Below are 17,151 nucleotides of genomic sequence, written 5' to 3' on the forward strand. Positions count from 1 at the left end.
GACTTTAGATATCCCCGAAGCCGGCCGGTGTGGCCGTGCGGTTCTAGGCGCTACGGTATGGAACCGAGCGACCGCTACGGTCGCAGGTTCGAATTCAGTCTCGGGCATGGATGTGAGTGATGTCCTTAGGTTAGTTAAGTTTAATTAGTTCTAAGTTCTAGGCGACTGATGACCTCAGAAGTTAAATCGCATAGTGCTCAGAGCCATATCCCCGTAGGAAATAATCAAGGAGATTCAGGTCAGGTGACCTCACAGGCCATGAAATAGGACCTCCCATTCCAATCCAGTAAATTAAACACAAACTGCATTCGTGACCTCCTAGTTAGGCCCGTCCTCCTTGTGTCCTTGCAGGAAACAAAGAACATACATGTAAATAGACAGCACAGGACGTGTAAACTTGTATGCATGTTAGCAGTAAATACGCTGGAAAACAGTAATGATAGACAAAGCGGCAGACAAGTTTAATTAACTATATCCTTAAGCTGCCTTCTCCGATCCCACGTTCCCAACCTCAAATTGTTCAATGGAGCATTCTCTACGTCCTGTTACATTTTTGCACGCGCTTACGGGAACATCCTGTAGAAATAGGTATTAAGTGGGGATTATGAACAACAATGACCTTGAAAACTGCAAATGTTCGAGCAAATTTCCTACATGCAGGGGAAATCTTATCTGTGATGTCATCACCCTTATCGGTGATAAACCGTGCTCCCTTTCCCACTTCCTGTTACCTCCCCTTTCTTTCCCCCTATCTCCAACCAGTCACCACTTCTTGCAGAAATATATTGTGACGTCTGTTCTTCGACTGATACGTAAGATCAGCGACCTTTTAGGTTCAATAAAGCATGATCGTCGATTGCATAAGATTGTTGTTTACCGTATTCCTCGCAGTTATGGCATTTCATATAGTGGTCAGATTATCAGGACCGTGTACTGAGCATAAGCGCCACACATGTTTACTACAGCGGATAGGATCTGTTACAAGAAAACATTGTCTTGGCACCAGTCATCCTATGAAATGTAACAACGTGGAGATTCTGGCATGCGTTCCAGCTATTGGGATATTAAAGCAGCAGTTGAGATAAAAGTAACTTGATAAATAGCGACGCGGGGTTTTTGTTCAAATTCCATATGGGATCCTGCTCTCTCCCCTGTGAAGAAACCGAGGGGCAGATTTAATGCTCCTTCCTCCTTGCTTACTAATTTTTCACTCTCGATAACTTCTGATGCCGGTTATCTTTGGTTTGTGATGGTGCTGGTATGTCTGTGTGCGTGGTATCTTTCAGGAATTGGTCTGTAAAATCCCCTTGCGCATTGCTTACTCGGAACAGTTTTGCACTGAGCGTGACAGGATGTGCACTTGTTGAAATATCAGCAGCAGTCGACGACGTCAGGCGGCTAAATTCTCATAACTTTTTTGAACAAGTTATCACTGTTAGCATTCAACCGCGATTCTTATATTTTAACAACGCGTTTCAAGAGACAATGCTCTCATCATCAGGTTGTAAAGTCTATGTGATGGTATTTTGTCTTTTTAGTCCGTTTAATTTCATGACATAGACTTTACAACCTGATGATGAGAGCATTGTCTCTTGAAACGCGTTGTTAAAATATATGTATAAGAATCGCGGTTGAATGGTAACAGTGACAACCAGTATAACGGCAACTGCTACCTCGACTCCATAATGGATTATATTAAATTTTTTGAACAACATTTCTTGTTTAAAAAATGACCTGCGGCAATTAGTAAACGATGGGATGGCAACAGGTGCTCGGTGGCTGTCAGATAGCTTTGCCGCCCTGATGTGGGCGACAGGAGTGCTCGTGATTGGTGCAACTCTGGAAACAAAAAATGGTTCAAATGGCTCTGAGCACTATGGGACTTAACATCTGTGGTCATCAGTCCCCTAGAACTTAGAACTACTTAAACCTAACTAACCTAAGGACATCACATACATCCATGCCCGACGCAGTATTCGAATCAGCGACCGTAGCGGTCACGCCGTTCCAGACTTAAGCGCCTAGAACCGCACGGCCACACCGGCCGGCCTCTGGCAACCGTCCAGAGCCACAAGACTGCGGGAGTCCATAGGTAGGCACCGGAATGAGTGATGTGCTGTGGCGTTGCACATTGACGTGACAAAAGTCATAGGATACTTCCTAATATCGTGTCGGACCTCCTTTTGACCGGTATAATACAGCAGCTCAACGTGCCAGGGAGTAAAAAAGTCGCTATAAGTCCCCTGCAGAAATATTGAGCCATGCTGCCTCTATAGCTGTCCATAATTGCGAAAGTCTTACGAAACTTTTTGCGCGAACTGACCTCTCGTCCCATATATGTTCGATGGGATTTATGTCAGGCGATCTAGGTTGGAAATCATTCGCACGAATCGTCCAGAATGTTCTTCAAACCAATCGCGAACGATTTTGACCCAGGCCACAACTGTTAGCGCCAAAGGAAGTGGTATAGGCATGCGTATTCAAATGCAGAGATGTATAAACAGGCAGAAAACGGCGTTGGGGTCGGCAACTATATAAGACAAGTGTCTGCCGCAGTTGTTAGCTCGGTTACTGCTGCTACAATGGTAGGTTATCAAGGTTTAAGTGAGTTTAAATGTGGTGTCACAGTCAGCGCACGCCATTTCAAGGGTGTACCGTGAATATCAGGAATCCGGCAAAACATCAAATCTCCGACATCAGTGCGTCCGGAAAAAGATCCTGCAAGAACGGGACTAACGACGCCTGAAGAGAATCGTTCAATGTGACAGAAGTGCAACCTCTCCCCAAATTGCTTCAGATTTCGATGCTGGTCCATCAACAAGTGTCAGTGTGCGAGCCATTCAACGAAACACAGTCGATTTGGGCTTTCGCAGCCGATGACTTGAAACATATTACCTGGTTGGACGAGTCTCGTTTCAGATAGTATTGAGCGGATGGATGTGTACGGGTATGGAGACAACCTCATGAATCCATGGACTCTGCATGTCAGCAGGGGCTGTTCGAGTTGGTGGAGGCTCTGTAATGGCGTGGGGCATGTGCAGCTGGAGTGATACGGGATTCCAAATAGGTCTAGATTCGATTATGATAGGTGAAACTTACGTAAGCATCCTGTTTGATCACCTGCATCCATTCATGTCCATTGCGCTTTCCAACGGACTTGAACAATTCCAGCAGGACAATGCGTCACCCCACACGTCGAAAATTGCTACATATTGGCTTCTGAGTTTAAACACTTCTGTTGGACACCAAACTCTCCAGATATGAACATTATTGAAGATATCTGGAATGCCTTACAACGTGCTGTTCTGAAGAGGTCTCCACTCCTCGTACTCTTACGGATTTATGGACGGCCCTGCAGGATTCGTGGTGTCAGTTTCCTCCAGCACTACTTCAGACACTAGTCGAGTCCATGCCACGTCGTGTTGCTGCACTTGTGCGTGCTCGCGTTACGCTACACTATATTAGGCAGGTGTACCTGTTTCTTTGGCTCTTCAGTGTATAATCCTACAACGTCATACTCCTCTAAGGCAAACTTACAGTGATATCACTGTTTTTTAACACGTTGATAACCAGCGGGTAATTTTCTACTTGACTTGATACTTTTTGTCGCAGTGTACTATATTTTTGACTTGGGATATGGATGTATTTGTTAAAATGACTCACTGTGCTATTTGTTTAACGTCTATATCGGTGTATTTGTTTAAATATTGCATTGTGCTAATTGTTTGATATGAGAATTTGTTGTGTTTATGTGCTTCTTTGACTGATGAGCTTGAAAAGCAGGTATTTGTGGAATACTCGGGGGAAAATAGGAAAAGAAAAGATGTAACAAATTCTAAATAGCAATGGGAGGCAGTCATTCATTGGAGTTCTTACAGAAAATTTCATGATATCATTAACTTGCATTAATTCAGCTGTTCCCCAGTCAGTCACTACAATGTCAAAATGGCTTACTTCATTAACTGTGATAGTATTATGCCAGAGTTACGTATGTGCACACAATTATAAAATGGCTCTGAGCACTATGCGACTTAACTTCTGAGGTCATTAGTCGCCTAGAACTTAGAACTAATTAAACCTAACTAACCTAAGGACATCACACACATCCATGCCCGAGGCAGGATTCGAAACTGAGACCGTAGCGGTCGCTCGGCTCCAGACTGTAGCGCCTAGAACCGCACAGCCACTATGGTCGGCACACAATTATAAATTGACACCATTTTTCCACATTATTTTAATACTTTGCTGTGACTGGTTGGAGCTGAGGAGGAAGGAAGTTGGTTTTTAATTTCCCACTCACACAATTTGGCTATTTTTGACATCTTTAATTTTTTGTTTGGTTTGTTCCTTTTTAAGACATCACCGTGATTAGTTGGAAATGGGGGGTAGGGAGGGTTTTTAATTTCTCACTAATGCAATTCGGCTATTTCTACCATCTTGAATGTTTTGATTTGTTCTTTCCTTTTTAATAGTTTGCTGTAATTTGTCAGAGACAGGGGAAAGGGAGAGGCAGATAAGGAAGAGCGCGGAAAGAGGCTGCGACTTGTCAGTCATAAGGATGATGACGTCACTCATAAGATTGTTCCTCCCTGAAGACAACTGTCTCGAATACTTCCACTTTTTAAGATCATTTTAAGTCTGGGATGCGCACTTAATACTTTTATGTACCACCTGTAGATTTAGAGGAATCTTCTGACAGTGTTGAGAGGATGCATTCTTTGAGATTTTGAAGGTAGCAGGCATAAAATAAAAGTAGTAAAAGTTTATTGATGACTTTTACGGGTAGGAAGCGGTAAAGTAAATAAAATAAATTGCAGAAGAAATCAATGTTAACATAGAAGAAATAAAAAAAAGTTTGCCGATGATATTGTAATTATGTGAGAGAGAGCGTCTTGGAAGAGGAGGAAATAGCACAGTAAAATTGGCAGACGAATGCCACTATTTGGGTAGCAAAATAACGTCATCATGGCTAAACTATATAGGACTGATTTTAGCAAGAAAAGCATTTCTGAAAAAGAGGAACTGTTAGAATGTGATATGAATTTAAGTGTCCGGAAATCTTTACTGAACATGTGTTCTGGAGAGTAGCTTTTACGGAAGTGAAGCCGGCCGCGGTGGTCTCGCGGTTCTAGGCGCTCAGTCCGGAACCGCGCGACTGCTACGGTCGCAGGTTCGAATCCTGCCTCGGGCATGGATGTGTGTGATGTCCTTAGGTTAGTTAGGTTTAATTAGTTCTAAGTTCTAGGCGACTGATGACCACAAATGTTAAGTCGCATAGTGCTCAGAGCCATTTGAACCATTTAAATGGAAGTGAATGGGGACCAGTAGCAGTTCAGGCGAGACAAGAACAGACGCTTTAGAGATATGGCGTTAGAGAAGAATGCTGAAGAATGGATGGATATACAGGATGTTACAAAAAGCTGCGGCCAAACTCTCAGAAAACATTGCTCACACACAAAGAAAGAAAATATGTTATGTGGACATGTGTCCGGAAACGCTTACTTTCCATGTTAGAGCTCATTTTATTACTTCTTTTCAAATCACATGAATCATGGAATTGAAACACGCAGCAACAGAACGTACCAGCGTGACTTCAAACACTTTGTTACAGGAAATGTTCAAAATGTCCTGTTAGCGAGGATACATGAACCCACCCTTCGTCGCATGGATCCCTGATGCGCCGATGCAGCCCTGGAGAATGGCGTATTGTATCACAGCCGTCCACAATACGAGCACGAAGAGTCTGTACATTTGGTACCGGGGTTGCGTAGACAAGAGCTTTCAAATGCCCCCATAAATGAAAGTCCATAGGGTTGAGGTCAGGAGAGCGTGGAGGCCATGGAATTTGTCCGCCTCTACCAATCCATCGGTCACCGAATCTGTTGTTGAGAAGCGTACGAACACTTCGACTGAAATGTGCAGGAGGTCCATCGTGCATGAACCACATGTTGTGTCGTACTTGTAAAGGCACATGTTCTAGCAGCACAGGTAGAGTATCCCGTATGAAATCATGATAACGTGCTCCATTGAGCGTAGGTGGAAGAACATGGGGCCCCAATCAAGACATCACCAACAATGCCTGCCCAAATGTTCACAGAAAATCTGTGTTGATGACGTGATTGCACAATTGCGTGCGGATTCTCGTCAGCCCACACATGTTGATTGAATCGAGGAAGTACAGTACATACTGACGAAACTAAAATGAGCTCTAACATGGAAATTAAGCGTTTCCGGACACATGTCCACATAATATCTCTTCTTTATTTGTGTGTGAGGAATGTTTCCTGAAAGTTTGGCCGTACCTTTTTGTAACACTCTGTTTAGTTAATGTAAAGGTACTAAATCGACTTAAGAGAAAAGAATTTTATGGTAAAACGTGACTTGAAGAAGCATGAAGGAATCGTCAGATTGATATTAGAGGTAAGTTTCGGGGGTGGGGGGAAGGAGGGGGTTAAGGGCAAAAAGTATAGAAGTGTGGAGTGAGATCAAGGGATCAATTCAGTAAGCAGATTCAGAAGGATGTAAGTTGCAGTAGTTATTCAGAGATGAAATAGCTTGCACGGGATAGAGTAGCGTGGGCAGCTGTATCAAACCAATCTTCTGACAGAAGATCACAACAACAACAAGTATGCAGTCTGTTGATGTCAAACATATTCCAGGGCTTTGGATGCAACGAATAAGATACTGGTTAATCAGTAATGACTTCGTGATTGTGGGTCAGGCTGAGCCTATTTTCCATTGAGTGAAATGTATTGTCAAGTTATATACTCATTGTTGAGAAACATCTAATACGATGATTATAACGAGGATGATGATGACGGTGATGACGACGACGATAATGATGATGATGATGATGACGATGATGTCGACAACGATGAAGATGATGATGACGATGACAGTGTGTTGATAATGATGATCGGAACCTTAGATGTGTCAGCGACACTCACTTCAGAAGTTTTCCCAGCGTCGGGCTGACGACGGCGAGCATGAGGTTGAGCCCGGTCTGGAGGGTCGGCTGGAAGATCTTGCGCCCCCATTGGCGGAACTCGTTGTCCGGCTCTCGCTGGCAGGCGACCTCGATGCCGAAGGCGACGGACGCGATGACGTCAGTGGAGTACCTGGCCACCAGCTCGCGCATCTCGACCACCTGCCCACGTTCTGCCGTGCTCTCCAGCACCTCCGCCATCTCGCGGCCGCAGTCCTGGAGCGTCTGGCAGTACAGCAGGTATTACATTCAGCACCGCTCGCAGTTAATCAGAAAGTCGGGCAAACAAGAATCTCGAAATCGTGCTGGATGATGATGGCAATGCTTGGTTTGTGAGGCGCTCAACTGCGCGGTCGTCAGCGCCCGTACAATGTCCCGATTTTTACACAGTCCAATTGTAAGTAGGCTGTTTAGGTTTTTATGTTGGTAACGCCACGTAGCGCTCTGTATGAAAATCACTGACTGTGCTGTGTGCAGCCTGTGGCTGGTTTGCATTGTTGGCATTTGCTATTGTAGTGTTGGGCAGTTGGCTGTTAACAGCACGTAGCGTTGGGCAGTTGGAGGTGAGCCCCCAGCAGTGGTGGATGTGGGGAGAGAAATGGCGGAGTTTTGAGAGTGGATGACGTGGACGTGTGTCCATCTGAGACACTAAAATTGTAAGACTGGATGTAACGAACTGATATATATATATATAATGACTTTTAACACTATTAAGGTAAATACATTGCTTGTTCTCTATCAAAATCTTTTTATTTGCTGACTATGCCTATCACTAGTTAGTGCCTTCAGTAGTTTGAATCTTTTATTTAGCTGGCAGTATTCGCGCTCGCTGTATTGCAGTAGTTCGAATAACGAAGATTTTTGTGAGGTAAGTGATTTGTGAAAGGTATACGTTCATGTTAATCAGGGCCATTCTTTTGTAGGGATTATTGAAAGTCAGATTGCGTTGCGCTAAAAATATTGTGTGTCAGTGTAGTGTTGATCGGAACAGGTAAAGAGCGAAATGTCTGAGTACGTTCAGTTCTGCTCAGCTCTTTGAAAATCAAATAATGTAAGGGGTTTACCAGCACAATCATTCATTAAGTTTTCTAAGGGGACGATTCAGAATTTTAGTTACGTTCACGAATGATGAAATGATGGGGACAACACAAACACCCAGTCCCCGGGATCGCGCTAGAGTTGTAACACCTAAACTTCGTGTCACTCGTACACTTTACTGATCGATGTATGTGGTCGATAATTCGAATAGTAACTATGCAGCAGGGAAAGCTGGAGGGAAACCTCTCCGTGTTACGGAGGTAAAAAGGAACCGCAGAAAAAGCAGCAGGGTGTGAAAAGAGCACACCTTCTGACAAGGGAAGGCCACGACGTTGACATCACAGATTTACTTTGTACGCCTTTTGTGGGCCATTAAAACAACATAATGTGCAAGTAGTAACGCGCACTACTCTAGCAATTCCGAGAAAATCGCAAGAGGAGTTTTACGCGTTTATTATGTAACTGATGTATCGACAACACGACAATTTTGCTTCTTCGAGTGAGGGTTAATATAAATAAATACCGAGCGAGGTGGCTCAGTGGTTAGCACACTGGACTCGCATTCGGGAGGACAACGGTTCAAACCCGCGTCCGGCCATGCTGATCTAGGTTTTCCGTGATTTCCCCGTATCGCCTCAGGCAAACGCCGGGATGGTTCCTTGGAAAGGGCACTGCCGATTTCCTTCCCTAATCCGAACTTGTGCTCCTCCTCTAATGACCTCGTTGTCGACGGGACGTTAAACACCAATCTCCTCCTCCTCCACATGGCCGCAACTTATCACGCAGAAGTGCATATTTATTAAGGAATTAATTAGCATTTATGTCGGCACCGTAGCTCAGCGTGTCAGACGGTTAGCTGCCCTCTATAATTAAAAAAAACTGAGTGCTTGGATCAACGATGAACTTGAGCATGTGTCATGGAACGCCCGTCCCAAACAAATACAATGACCATTCACGAACAAAACGAGAAGAAAAAAAAAAGCGGTAAGTGATCGCGCTTTGGAAGCAGGTTGTGATCGAGGCGATGGTGTGAATCCTGCTTCCACTTACATTTTAATCTACACTACTGGCCATTAAAATTTCTACGTCACGCAGATGACGTGCTATAGACGCGAAATTTAACCGACAGTAAGAAGATGCTCTGATATGCAAATGATTAGCTTTTCAGAGCATTCACACAAGGTTGGCCCCGGTGGTGACACCTACAATGTGCTCAAATGAGGAAAGTTTCCAGCGGATTTCTCATACACAAACAGCAGTTGACCGGCGTTGCCTGGGAAACGTTGTTGTGATGCCTCGTGTAAGGAGGAGAAATGCGTACCATCACGTTTCCGACTTTGATACAGGTCGGATTGTAGCCTATCGCGATTTCGGTTTTGTCGTATCGCGACATTGCTGCTCGCGTTGGTCGAGATCCAATGATTGTTAGCAGACTATGGAATCGGTGGGTTCAGGAGGGTAATACGGAACGCCTTGATGGATCTCAACGGCCTCGTATCAATAGCAGTGGAGGAGACAGGCATCTTATCCGCATGGCTGTAACGGATCGTGCAGCCACGTCTCGATCCCTGAATCAACTGATGGGGACGCTTGCAAGACAACAATCTGCACTAATAGTTCGATGACGTTTGCAACAGCATGGACTATCAGCTCGTACTCCATGGGTGCAGTTACCCTTGACGCTGCATCACCGACAGGAGCGCGTCCGATGGTGTACTCACTGTCGAACCTGGGTGCACGAATGGCAAAACGTCATTTTTTCGGATGAAATCAGGTTCTGTTTACAGCATCATGATGGTCGCATCCGTGTTTGGCGGCAACGCGGTGAACGCACATTGGGAGCGTGTATTCGTCATCGCCATAGTGGCGTATCAGCCGGCGTAATGGTATGGGGTGCCATTGGTTATACGTCTCGGTCACCTCTTGTTCGCATTGGCGGCACTTTGAACAGTGGACGTTACATTTCAGATGGGTTACGACCCGTCGCTCTACCCTTCATCCGATCTCTGCGAAACCCTACATTTCAGCAGGATAATGCACGACCGCATGTTGCAGGTCCTGTACAGGCCTTTCTGGATACAGAACATGTTCGACTGCTGCCCTGGCTAGCACATTCTCCAGATCTCTCACCAACTGAAAACTTCTGGTCAATGGTGGGCGAGCAACAGGCTCGTCACAATATGCCAGTCACTACTCTTGATGAACTGTGGTATCGTTTTGAAGCTGCATGGGCAGCTGTACCTCTACACGCCATCCAAACTCTGTTTGACTCAATGCCCAGGTGTATCAAGGTCGTTATTACGGCCAGAGGTGGTTGTTCTGGGTATTGATTTCTCAGGATCTAAGCACTCAAATTGCGTGAAAATGAAATAAAAAAAAATGGTTCAAATGGCACTGAGCACTATGGTTCTTAACTTTTGAGGTCATCAGTCCCCTGGAACTTAGAACTACTTAAACTTAACTAACCTAAGGACATCACCCACATCCATGCCCGAGGCTGGATTCGAACCTGCGACCGTACCGGACGCGCGGTTCCCGACTGTACTGCCTAGAACCGCTCGGCCCCTCTGGCCGGCAAAACGTAATCACATATCAGTTCTAGTATAATATATTTGAATACCTGTTTATCATCAGATTTTTTTTGGTGTAGCTATTTTAATGGCCAGTAGTGTATATCTTTTCGCCACTGGTCACATTATTTAATTTATATGACATTTGAGAGGTAATATAACGAAAAAAGAACCACGTGCATTTTCATGAAGCTGTAGTGAATTTCATTTGACTATTTGCTATGTGTAATTAAATTTTCACGGACGAGGGACAGGTTTGGAAAGCCCAACTCCAACCTCGATAAATGATGATGCGAATGACGTTATTCACACTCAGTAACATGGTAAGCCACAAGTGCCAGACCACAAGAGTAATGTACGAGGGTCGTTCAATAGTAATGCCCCACATTTAAAAAAACCATTAACGTACATAGACTAACGTACTTGTTGGTGCTTCACATTTGATGTTTGTTCTGTGCGCCGGAGAAGTTTCGAACCATTCTGGCAGATGTCAGAGTCGCAGTAACGCGTCATCTGGCGTCTACACGTTACAAGCAGCGTGCTGTTATTGAATTCTTGTATGCAGAAGCAGAAACCGTAGTGAGCACGCATAAACGTTTGCGTGTAGTGTATGGCGATTCTGCAGTTGATAGGAGTACAGTTGGGCGATGGGTAAAGAAAGTTACAGCCTCAGGAAATGCAGAAACAGAGCTCCATGAGCAGCCACGCTCGGGACGTCCTGCCACAGCCACTGCTCCAGACATGCTAAATCATAAGGAAGCCATTATTCGTGCCGATCGCCGCATCAAAACTCGACGTCCGCAGCTCGTGGTCTAGTGGCGAGCGTTGCTGGATCACGGGGTCCCGAGTGTGATTCCCGGCCGGGTTGGGGACTTTCTCTGCCCGGGAACTAGGTGTTTGTGTTGTCTTCATCAATTCATCATCATCATAATTTGTTATTGCTGATGACCACGCAGTTGAGCTCCCCACAAACCAAACATCGTCATCAATAAAACTCGACAATTAGCTCTACAGTTGCCGGTCAGCATTGGAACTGCGTCTCCAATGCTGGAGACTCTCGGACGTTCAAAGAGGTCCTCGCGATGGGTTCCATGAATGCTCACAGCGGACCACATGATTCAAAGAAAGGCCAATTATCTGAATTCCGTCTCTTTGGGTCTCTTACAGATTATCTACGGGGAACACAATTTGAAAATGACGAGAGTGTCAGTCACGCAGTGAAAACATCGCTACGCCTACAGGACAAGAGGTTTTACCACGATGGGTATAGTAAGTGGTGTAGGAGCAAAATTCAAACCTTTATCAGTGGAGTAGAACAGGCGGTGCGGCATCTTGCACAGGACGACTCCGACGAAGTGGGACTTATTACCAGTCACTTTTTGGACTCAGCTAAGCCTCCCAGATCTAATGTCAGTAGAGAGGAGAGGGGGGGGGGGGGGGGAGGGCTTCGTTTACTTCGGAAGGATGAAGATCTTGTCATATTAGCAGCTGACAAAAGAAATGCCACCATGGGCTTTAATACTACCGAATATCATAGTAAAATGACATCACTGTTGGAGGAAAGTACGTATAAATGTCTTACACGGGACCCAACTTCGACGTACAGCAGAAAAACCATGAAGCTACTGAAGAATTTCGGGCTGCCAGACGATGTTACAAAAAATCTCAGAGTCCGAGCTCCTAGATCGCAAAAGTTGTACGGACTATCGAAGATGTTTCCATGAGACGTATTGTCAGTGTAATTGGTTCTCCTACTTACAAGCTGGCCAAATACCTAACAAAGTTGATGACTCTTATAGTCGGCCGGTGTGAACATCACATCAGAAACCCCCAGATGTTCATTGAGAAAATCAAACAGATTAGAGCTGGTCCAAAGGACATTTTAGTCAGCCTGTATGTGGTATCGCTGTTCACAAAAGTTCCTGTGGAGGACACTTTGAAAATGCTGTCGGATCTTTTCCTCTTGAAACTATAAAGTTGTTTCGGCACTTGATGACTACCACCTACTTCTTGTATGGTAACAAATTTCATGAAATGACGGACGGTACTGCAATGGGCTCTCCGTCGTCTCCATCACTGGCTAACTTTTTTGTGGAGAATTCTGAGAAACGTGCATTAAATTCAGCTCCCCTCCGTCCATCCTTATTTTATCGTTACGTTGACGATACATTTATGATCTGCCCACACGGCGCAGAAGCTCTCGAACAATTCGTGGAACACATGAACAGCATACATTCGAGCATCCAGTTCACTGTCGAGATGGAGAAGGAAGGGAGACTGCCTTTCTTAGACGTTTTAGCACAACGACAGGCGGACAGATGTCTTGGCCACTCTGTATACCGTAAGCTGACGCATGGCGATTTATACCTGAATGCACAGAGTTTCCATCATCCTGCTCAGAATAGAACCGTTTTGAACACGTTGGTATATAGAGCAAAAACTGTTTCTGACGAGGATCAGTTAAGGTCCGAGATTAACCACCTGAAGTACGTGTTCTGAAAGAATGACTATGGCGCACGCGTTATAAAGGCAGCGTTCTCCAAAAAAAGGAAACGTGAAACTGCTGCATACTCACAGGATGAAACATCGATTGCGGTTCTTCCTTCTTGTGGCGCTATTTCCAGCAAAATAGGAAAAGTCCTGCGTAGACGGGGTATAAGTCCGATCTTTCGTCCTCCTAAGAAAATTACTGCCTACAGGAAAATTAGAGACACCCTTGGAGAAAAGAGAACCACTTGCATGAATATCAAGAGCTCAGATGGAAACCCAGTTCTAAGCAATGAAGGCAAAGCAGACAGGTGGAAGGAGTATATAGAGGATCTATAAAAGGGCGATGTATTTGAGAGCAATGTTATAGAAATGGAAGAGGATGTAGATGAAGATGAAATGGGAGATATCATACTGCGTGAAGAGTTTGATAGAGCACTGAAAGACCTGAGTCGAAACAAGGCCCCGGGAGTAGACGACATTCCATTAGAACTACTGACAGCCTTAGGAGAGCCAGTCCTGACAAAACTCTACCATCTGTTGAGCAAAATGTATGAGACGGACGAAATACCCTCAGACTTCAAGTAGAGTATAATAATTCCAATTCCGTAGAGAGCAGGCGTTGACAGATGTGAAAATTACCGAACTATCAGTTTAATAAGTTACGACTGCAAAATACTAACGCGAATTCTTTACAGACGAATGGAAAATCTGGTAGAAGCCGACCTCGGGGACGATCAGTTTGGCTTCCGTAGAAATACTGGAACACGTGAGGCAATACTGACCCTACGACTTATTTTAGAAGCTAGATTAAGAAAAGGCAAACCTACGTTTCTAGCGTTTGTAGACTTGGAGAAAGCTTTTGACAATGTTGGCTGGAATACTCTCTTTCAAATTCTGAAGGTGGCAGGTGCAAAATACAGGGAGCGAAATGCTATTTACAACTTGTACAGAAACCAGATGGCAGTTATAAGAGTCGAGGGACATGAAAGGGAACCAGTGGTTGGGAAGGGAGTGAGACAGGTTTGTAGCCTCTCCCCGATGTTGTTCAATCTGTATATTGAGCAAGCAGTAAAAGAAACAAAAGAAAAATTCGGAGTAGGTATTAAAATCGATGGAGAAGAAATAAAAATTTTGAGGTTCGCCGATTACATTGTAATTCTGTCAGAGACAGCAAAGGACTTGGAAGAGCAGTTGAACGGAATGGACAGTGTCTTGAAAGGAGGATATAAGATGAACATCAACAAAAGCAAAACGAGGATAATGGAATGTAGTCGAATTAAGTCGGATGATGCTGAGGGAATTAGATTAGGAAATGAGACACTTAAAGTAGTAAAGGAGTTTTGCTATTTGGTTAGCAAAATAACTGATGATGGTTGAAGCAGAGAGGATATAAAATGTAGACTGGCAATGGCAAGGAAAGCGTTTCTGAAGAAGAGAAATTTGTTAACATCAAGTATAGATTTAAGTGTCAGGAAGTCATTTCTGAAAGTATTTGTATGGAGTGTAGCCATGTACGGAAGTGAAACGTGGACGATAAATAGTTTGGACAAGAAGAGAATAGAAGCTTTCGAAATGTGGTGCTACAGAAGAATACTGAAGATTAGATGGGTAGATCACATAACTAATGAGGAGATATTGAATAGAATTGGGGAGACGAGAAATTTGTGGCACAACTTGACTAGAAGAAGGGATCGGTTGGTATGACATGTTCTGAGGCATCAAGGGATCACCAATTTAGTATTGGAGGGCAGCGTGGATGGTAAAAATCGTAAAGAGAGACCAAGAGATGAGTACACTAAGCAGATTCAGAAGGATGTAGGTTGCAGTAGGTACTGGGAGATGAAGAAGCTTGCACAGGATAGAGTAGCATGGAGAGCTGCGTCAAACCAGTCTCAGGACTGAAGATCACAACAACAAACAAGAAAATTAAGGAGGTGATCCGCCCTGTTATGGACAATCTCTGTCTCAGGGTCCCTGGATTTTATAATATCCCCTGTGTGTGTGGAAACAATTATATATGTCAGTCCATTAGTACCGTTTCCGACCGCTGTGCAGCTCACCAACGCTATGTTAAAAATAGAGAACTGGAGGAATCAGCAACTGCGGAGCACAGCCACACGAACAAACATAAAATATTGTTGGATGAAACAAAAATTCTGTCCCATGCCTCCACGTACTGGGATTCTGTTATTAAGGAGTCTGTTGAAAAAAGAATGAGCCAAAAGAACTTTACCCGCGATAGCGGATACCATCTGAGCAGTGCATGGAAACGAGCGCTTGATGCAGAGAAGCAGCAGAGACCTTCCTTCCAAGGTTTACGCTCCAAGGGAAGCGGTGGCGCCGTCGGCGCACACACTGACACCGTCTGCGACACCAGTACGTAATCGCCGACCAATCATAAGCCGACCAATCAGAAGCCGTCCATGGGCTATAAAAAAGGCTACCACAGCAGCAGTGAAGACAGTCAGTTGCTCCTGACGATGACGATGGAGGTAATCGTCGAAATCTTGAGATTTTATCCCTAATTTCCGTGGCAAGAAAACCGCGAATGTTTTACATGTAAGTGTCGTCGTGAAAGACTTCGTTCCCATTTATGGAAGAGAACCACAATTGTAACTTTTTTTAGATCATAAGATGGGATTGTCTTGTATACGTGTATAATCGGTTTAAATAAAACTTTCTCAAACTTTGCATGTGTGCTAATTACTTTTTATTATTGTAAAAGTAAAGATAGCTCAATATATCTTTAGCGCCCCCTACTTGAGGTTTTTCTGTATCCGCCATTGGTGTATGGAGGACTCTCAAATGTAAAGACGTGTTGTATCTGAGTGTGCTGGATATATACTTACTTGCTACGGGCACTAATGATTTTTTATTTGCAAGATACCATACTGGAAATAATTAAGGTAAAGAAAGTTGTTTTGTTACCAATGCAATGCGCGTATTCAGGTGATGGCTGAGACAATGTATAGCACTCTCATCTAATGATTCTGTAAAGCTAATTGTTAATATATAATCAGTTTATTGTGTGTTCATTGTGAGCGTTATTAATATTTAAAGAGTCAAAATACAAGTTTTAAAGTTAGTGCCATATTGTTACTTACCACAAGTCATTACCAGTTCCATATCGTTTTTGATTAACTATTTTGCTCAAGAAGTTATTGTCTCAGACAAAAAATGGTCCAAATGGCTCTGAGCACTATGGGACTTAACTTCTGAGGTCATCAGTCCCCTAGAACTTAGAACTACTTAAACCTAACTAACCTAAGAACATCATACACATTCATGCCCGAGGCAGGATTCGAACCTGCGACCGTAGCGGTCACGCGGTTCCAGACTGTAGCGCCTAGAACCGCATGGCCACCCGGGCCTGCTTGTCTCAGTCACATTAGATTTAATTAAAATGTATGCTTAGCAACAGCCTTGCACAACAGCTGTTTGCTAACTACAGAATTTAGTGTACCATTGCGCAGATAAAGGTGAGAAATTTTATTGTTTCAGGGATAGCATTCATTAAGCACAGGGACCATTATTTTCAAACTGATCAAGTTTTATTTTATTACCAGGGCCAATTTCAAATCAATAATGGTGCATCAGATGCAGTTTTTGTGTTACTTAGATTCATGCAGTTCTGCTTTGGTTTAAGGTTTTTGACAGTTTATTTCCTCGCAGTCAGAAAAGTTCAGTGCAGGGGGAAGCGCATAAGAGACGAGATAAATTGCACGGTCGCATGCCATTCACATTCTAACAGGTGAGTTACAGGCTGCTGTCAGTTACGTTACTACAAAAGTACGTGCTTCATAATTTCTAACAGGTGAGTTACAGGCTACTGTCAGTTACGTTACTACAAAAGTACATGTTTCAAATTGTACGTAAAATACAGTTTCGTTTAATTATATAAATAAAAATTTCTGTAGGAAAAGACATTCTTTACTTTCCAAATGCCGCTCATATGCTTTATTGTGGCTGATTCCCAGTTGAGAGCCCTCCCACATTACACAGAACGAGCCACAGGTCGTCCAGATTGAATTTGGTTGATAGTCCTCGTCTCCCTGGAGAAAATCAGGC

The 17,151-nt window shown here is 43.9% G+C and overlaps 1 protein-coding gene across 1 annotated transcript in view; it reads right to left on the reverse strand.

Annotated features, from left to right (window-relative positions):
- Positions 1–17,151, reverse strand: part of LOC126272524 (cytochrome P450 6k1-like) — a 183,975-nt gene that overhangs the window by 62,380 nt on the left and 104,444 nt on the right. The window contains exon 4 of the mRNA XM_049975440.1: positions 6,948–7,210. Coding sequence (XP_049831397.1) covers positions 6,948–7,210 — 263 coding nt within the window. The remainder of the gene's footprint in view (positions 1–6,947; positions 7,211–17,151) is intronic.

Source organism: Schistocerca gregaria, chromosome 5 (genome assembly GCF_023897955.1).
Source record: "Schistocerca gregaria isolate iqSchGreg1 chromosome 5, iqSchGreg1.2, whole genome shotgun sequence".
Taxonomy (NCBI): domain Eukaryota; kingdom Metazoa; phylum Arthropoda; class Insecta; order Orthoptera; family Acrididae; genus Schistocerca; species Schistocerca gregaria.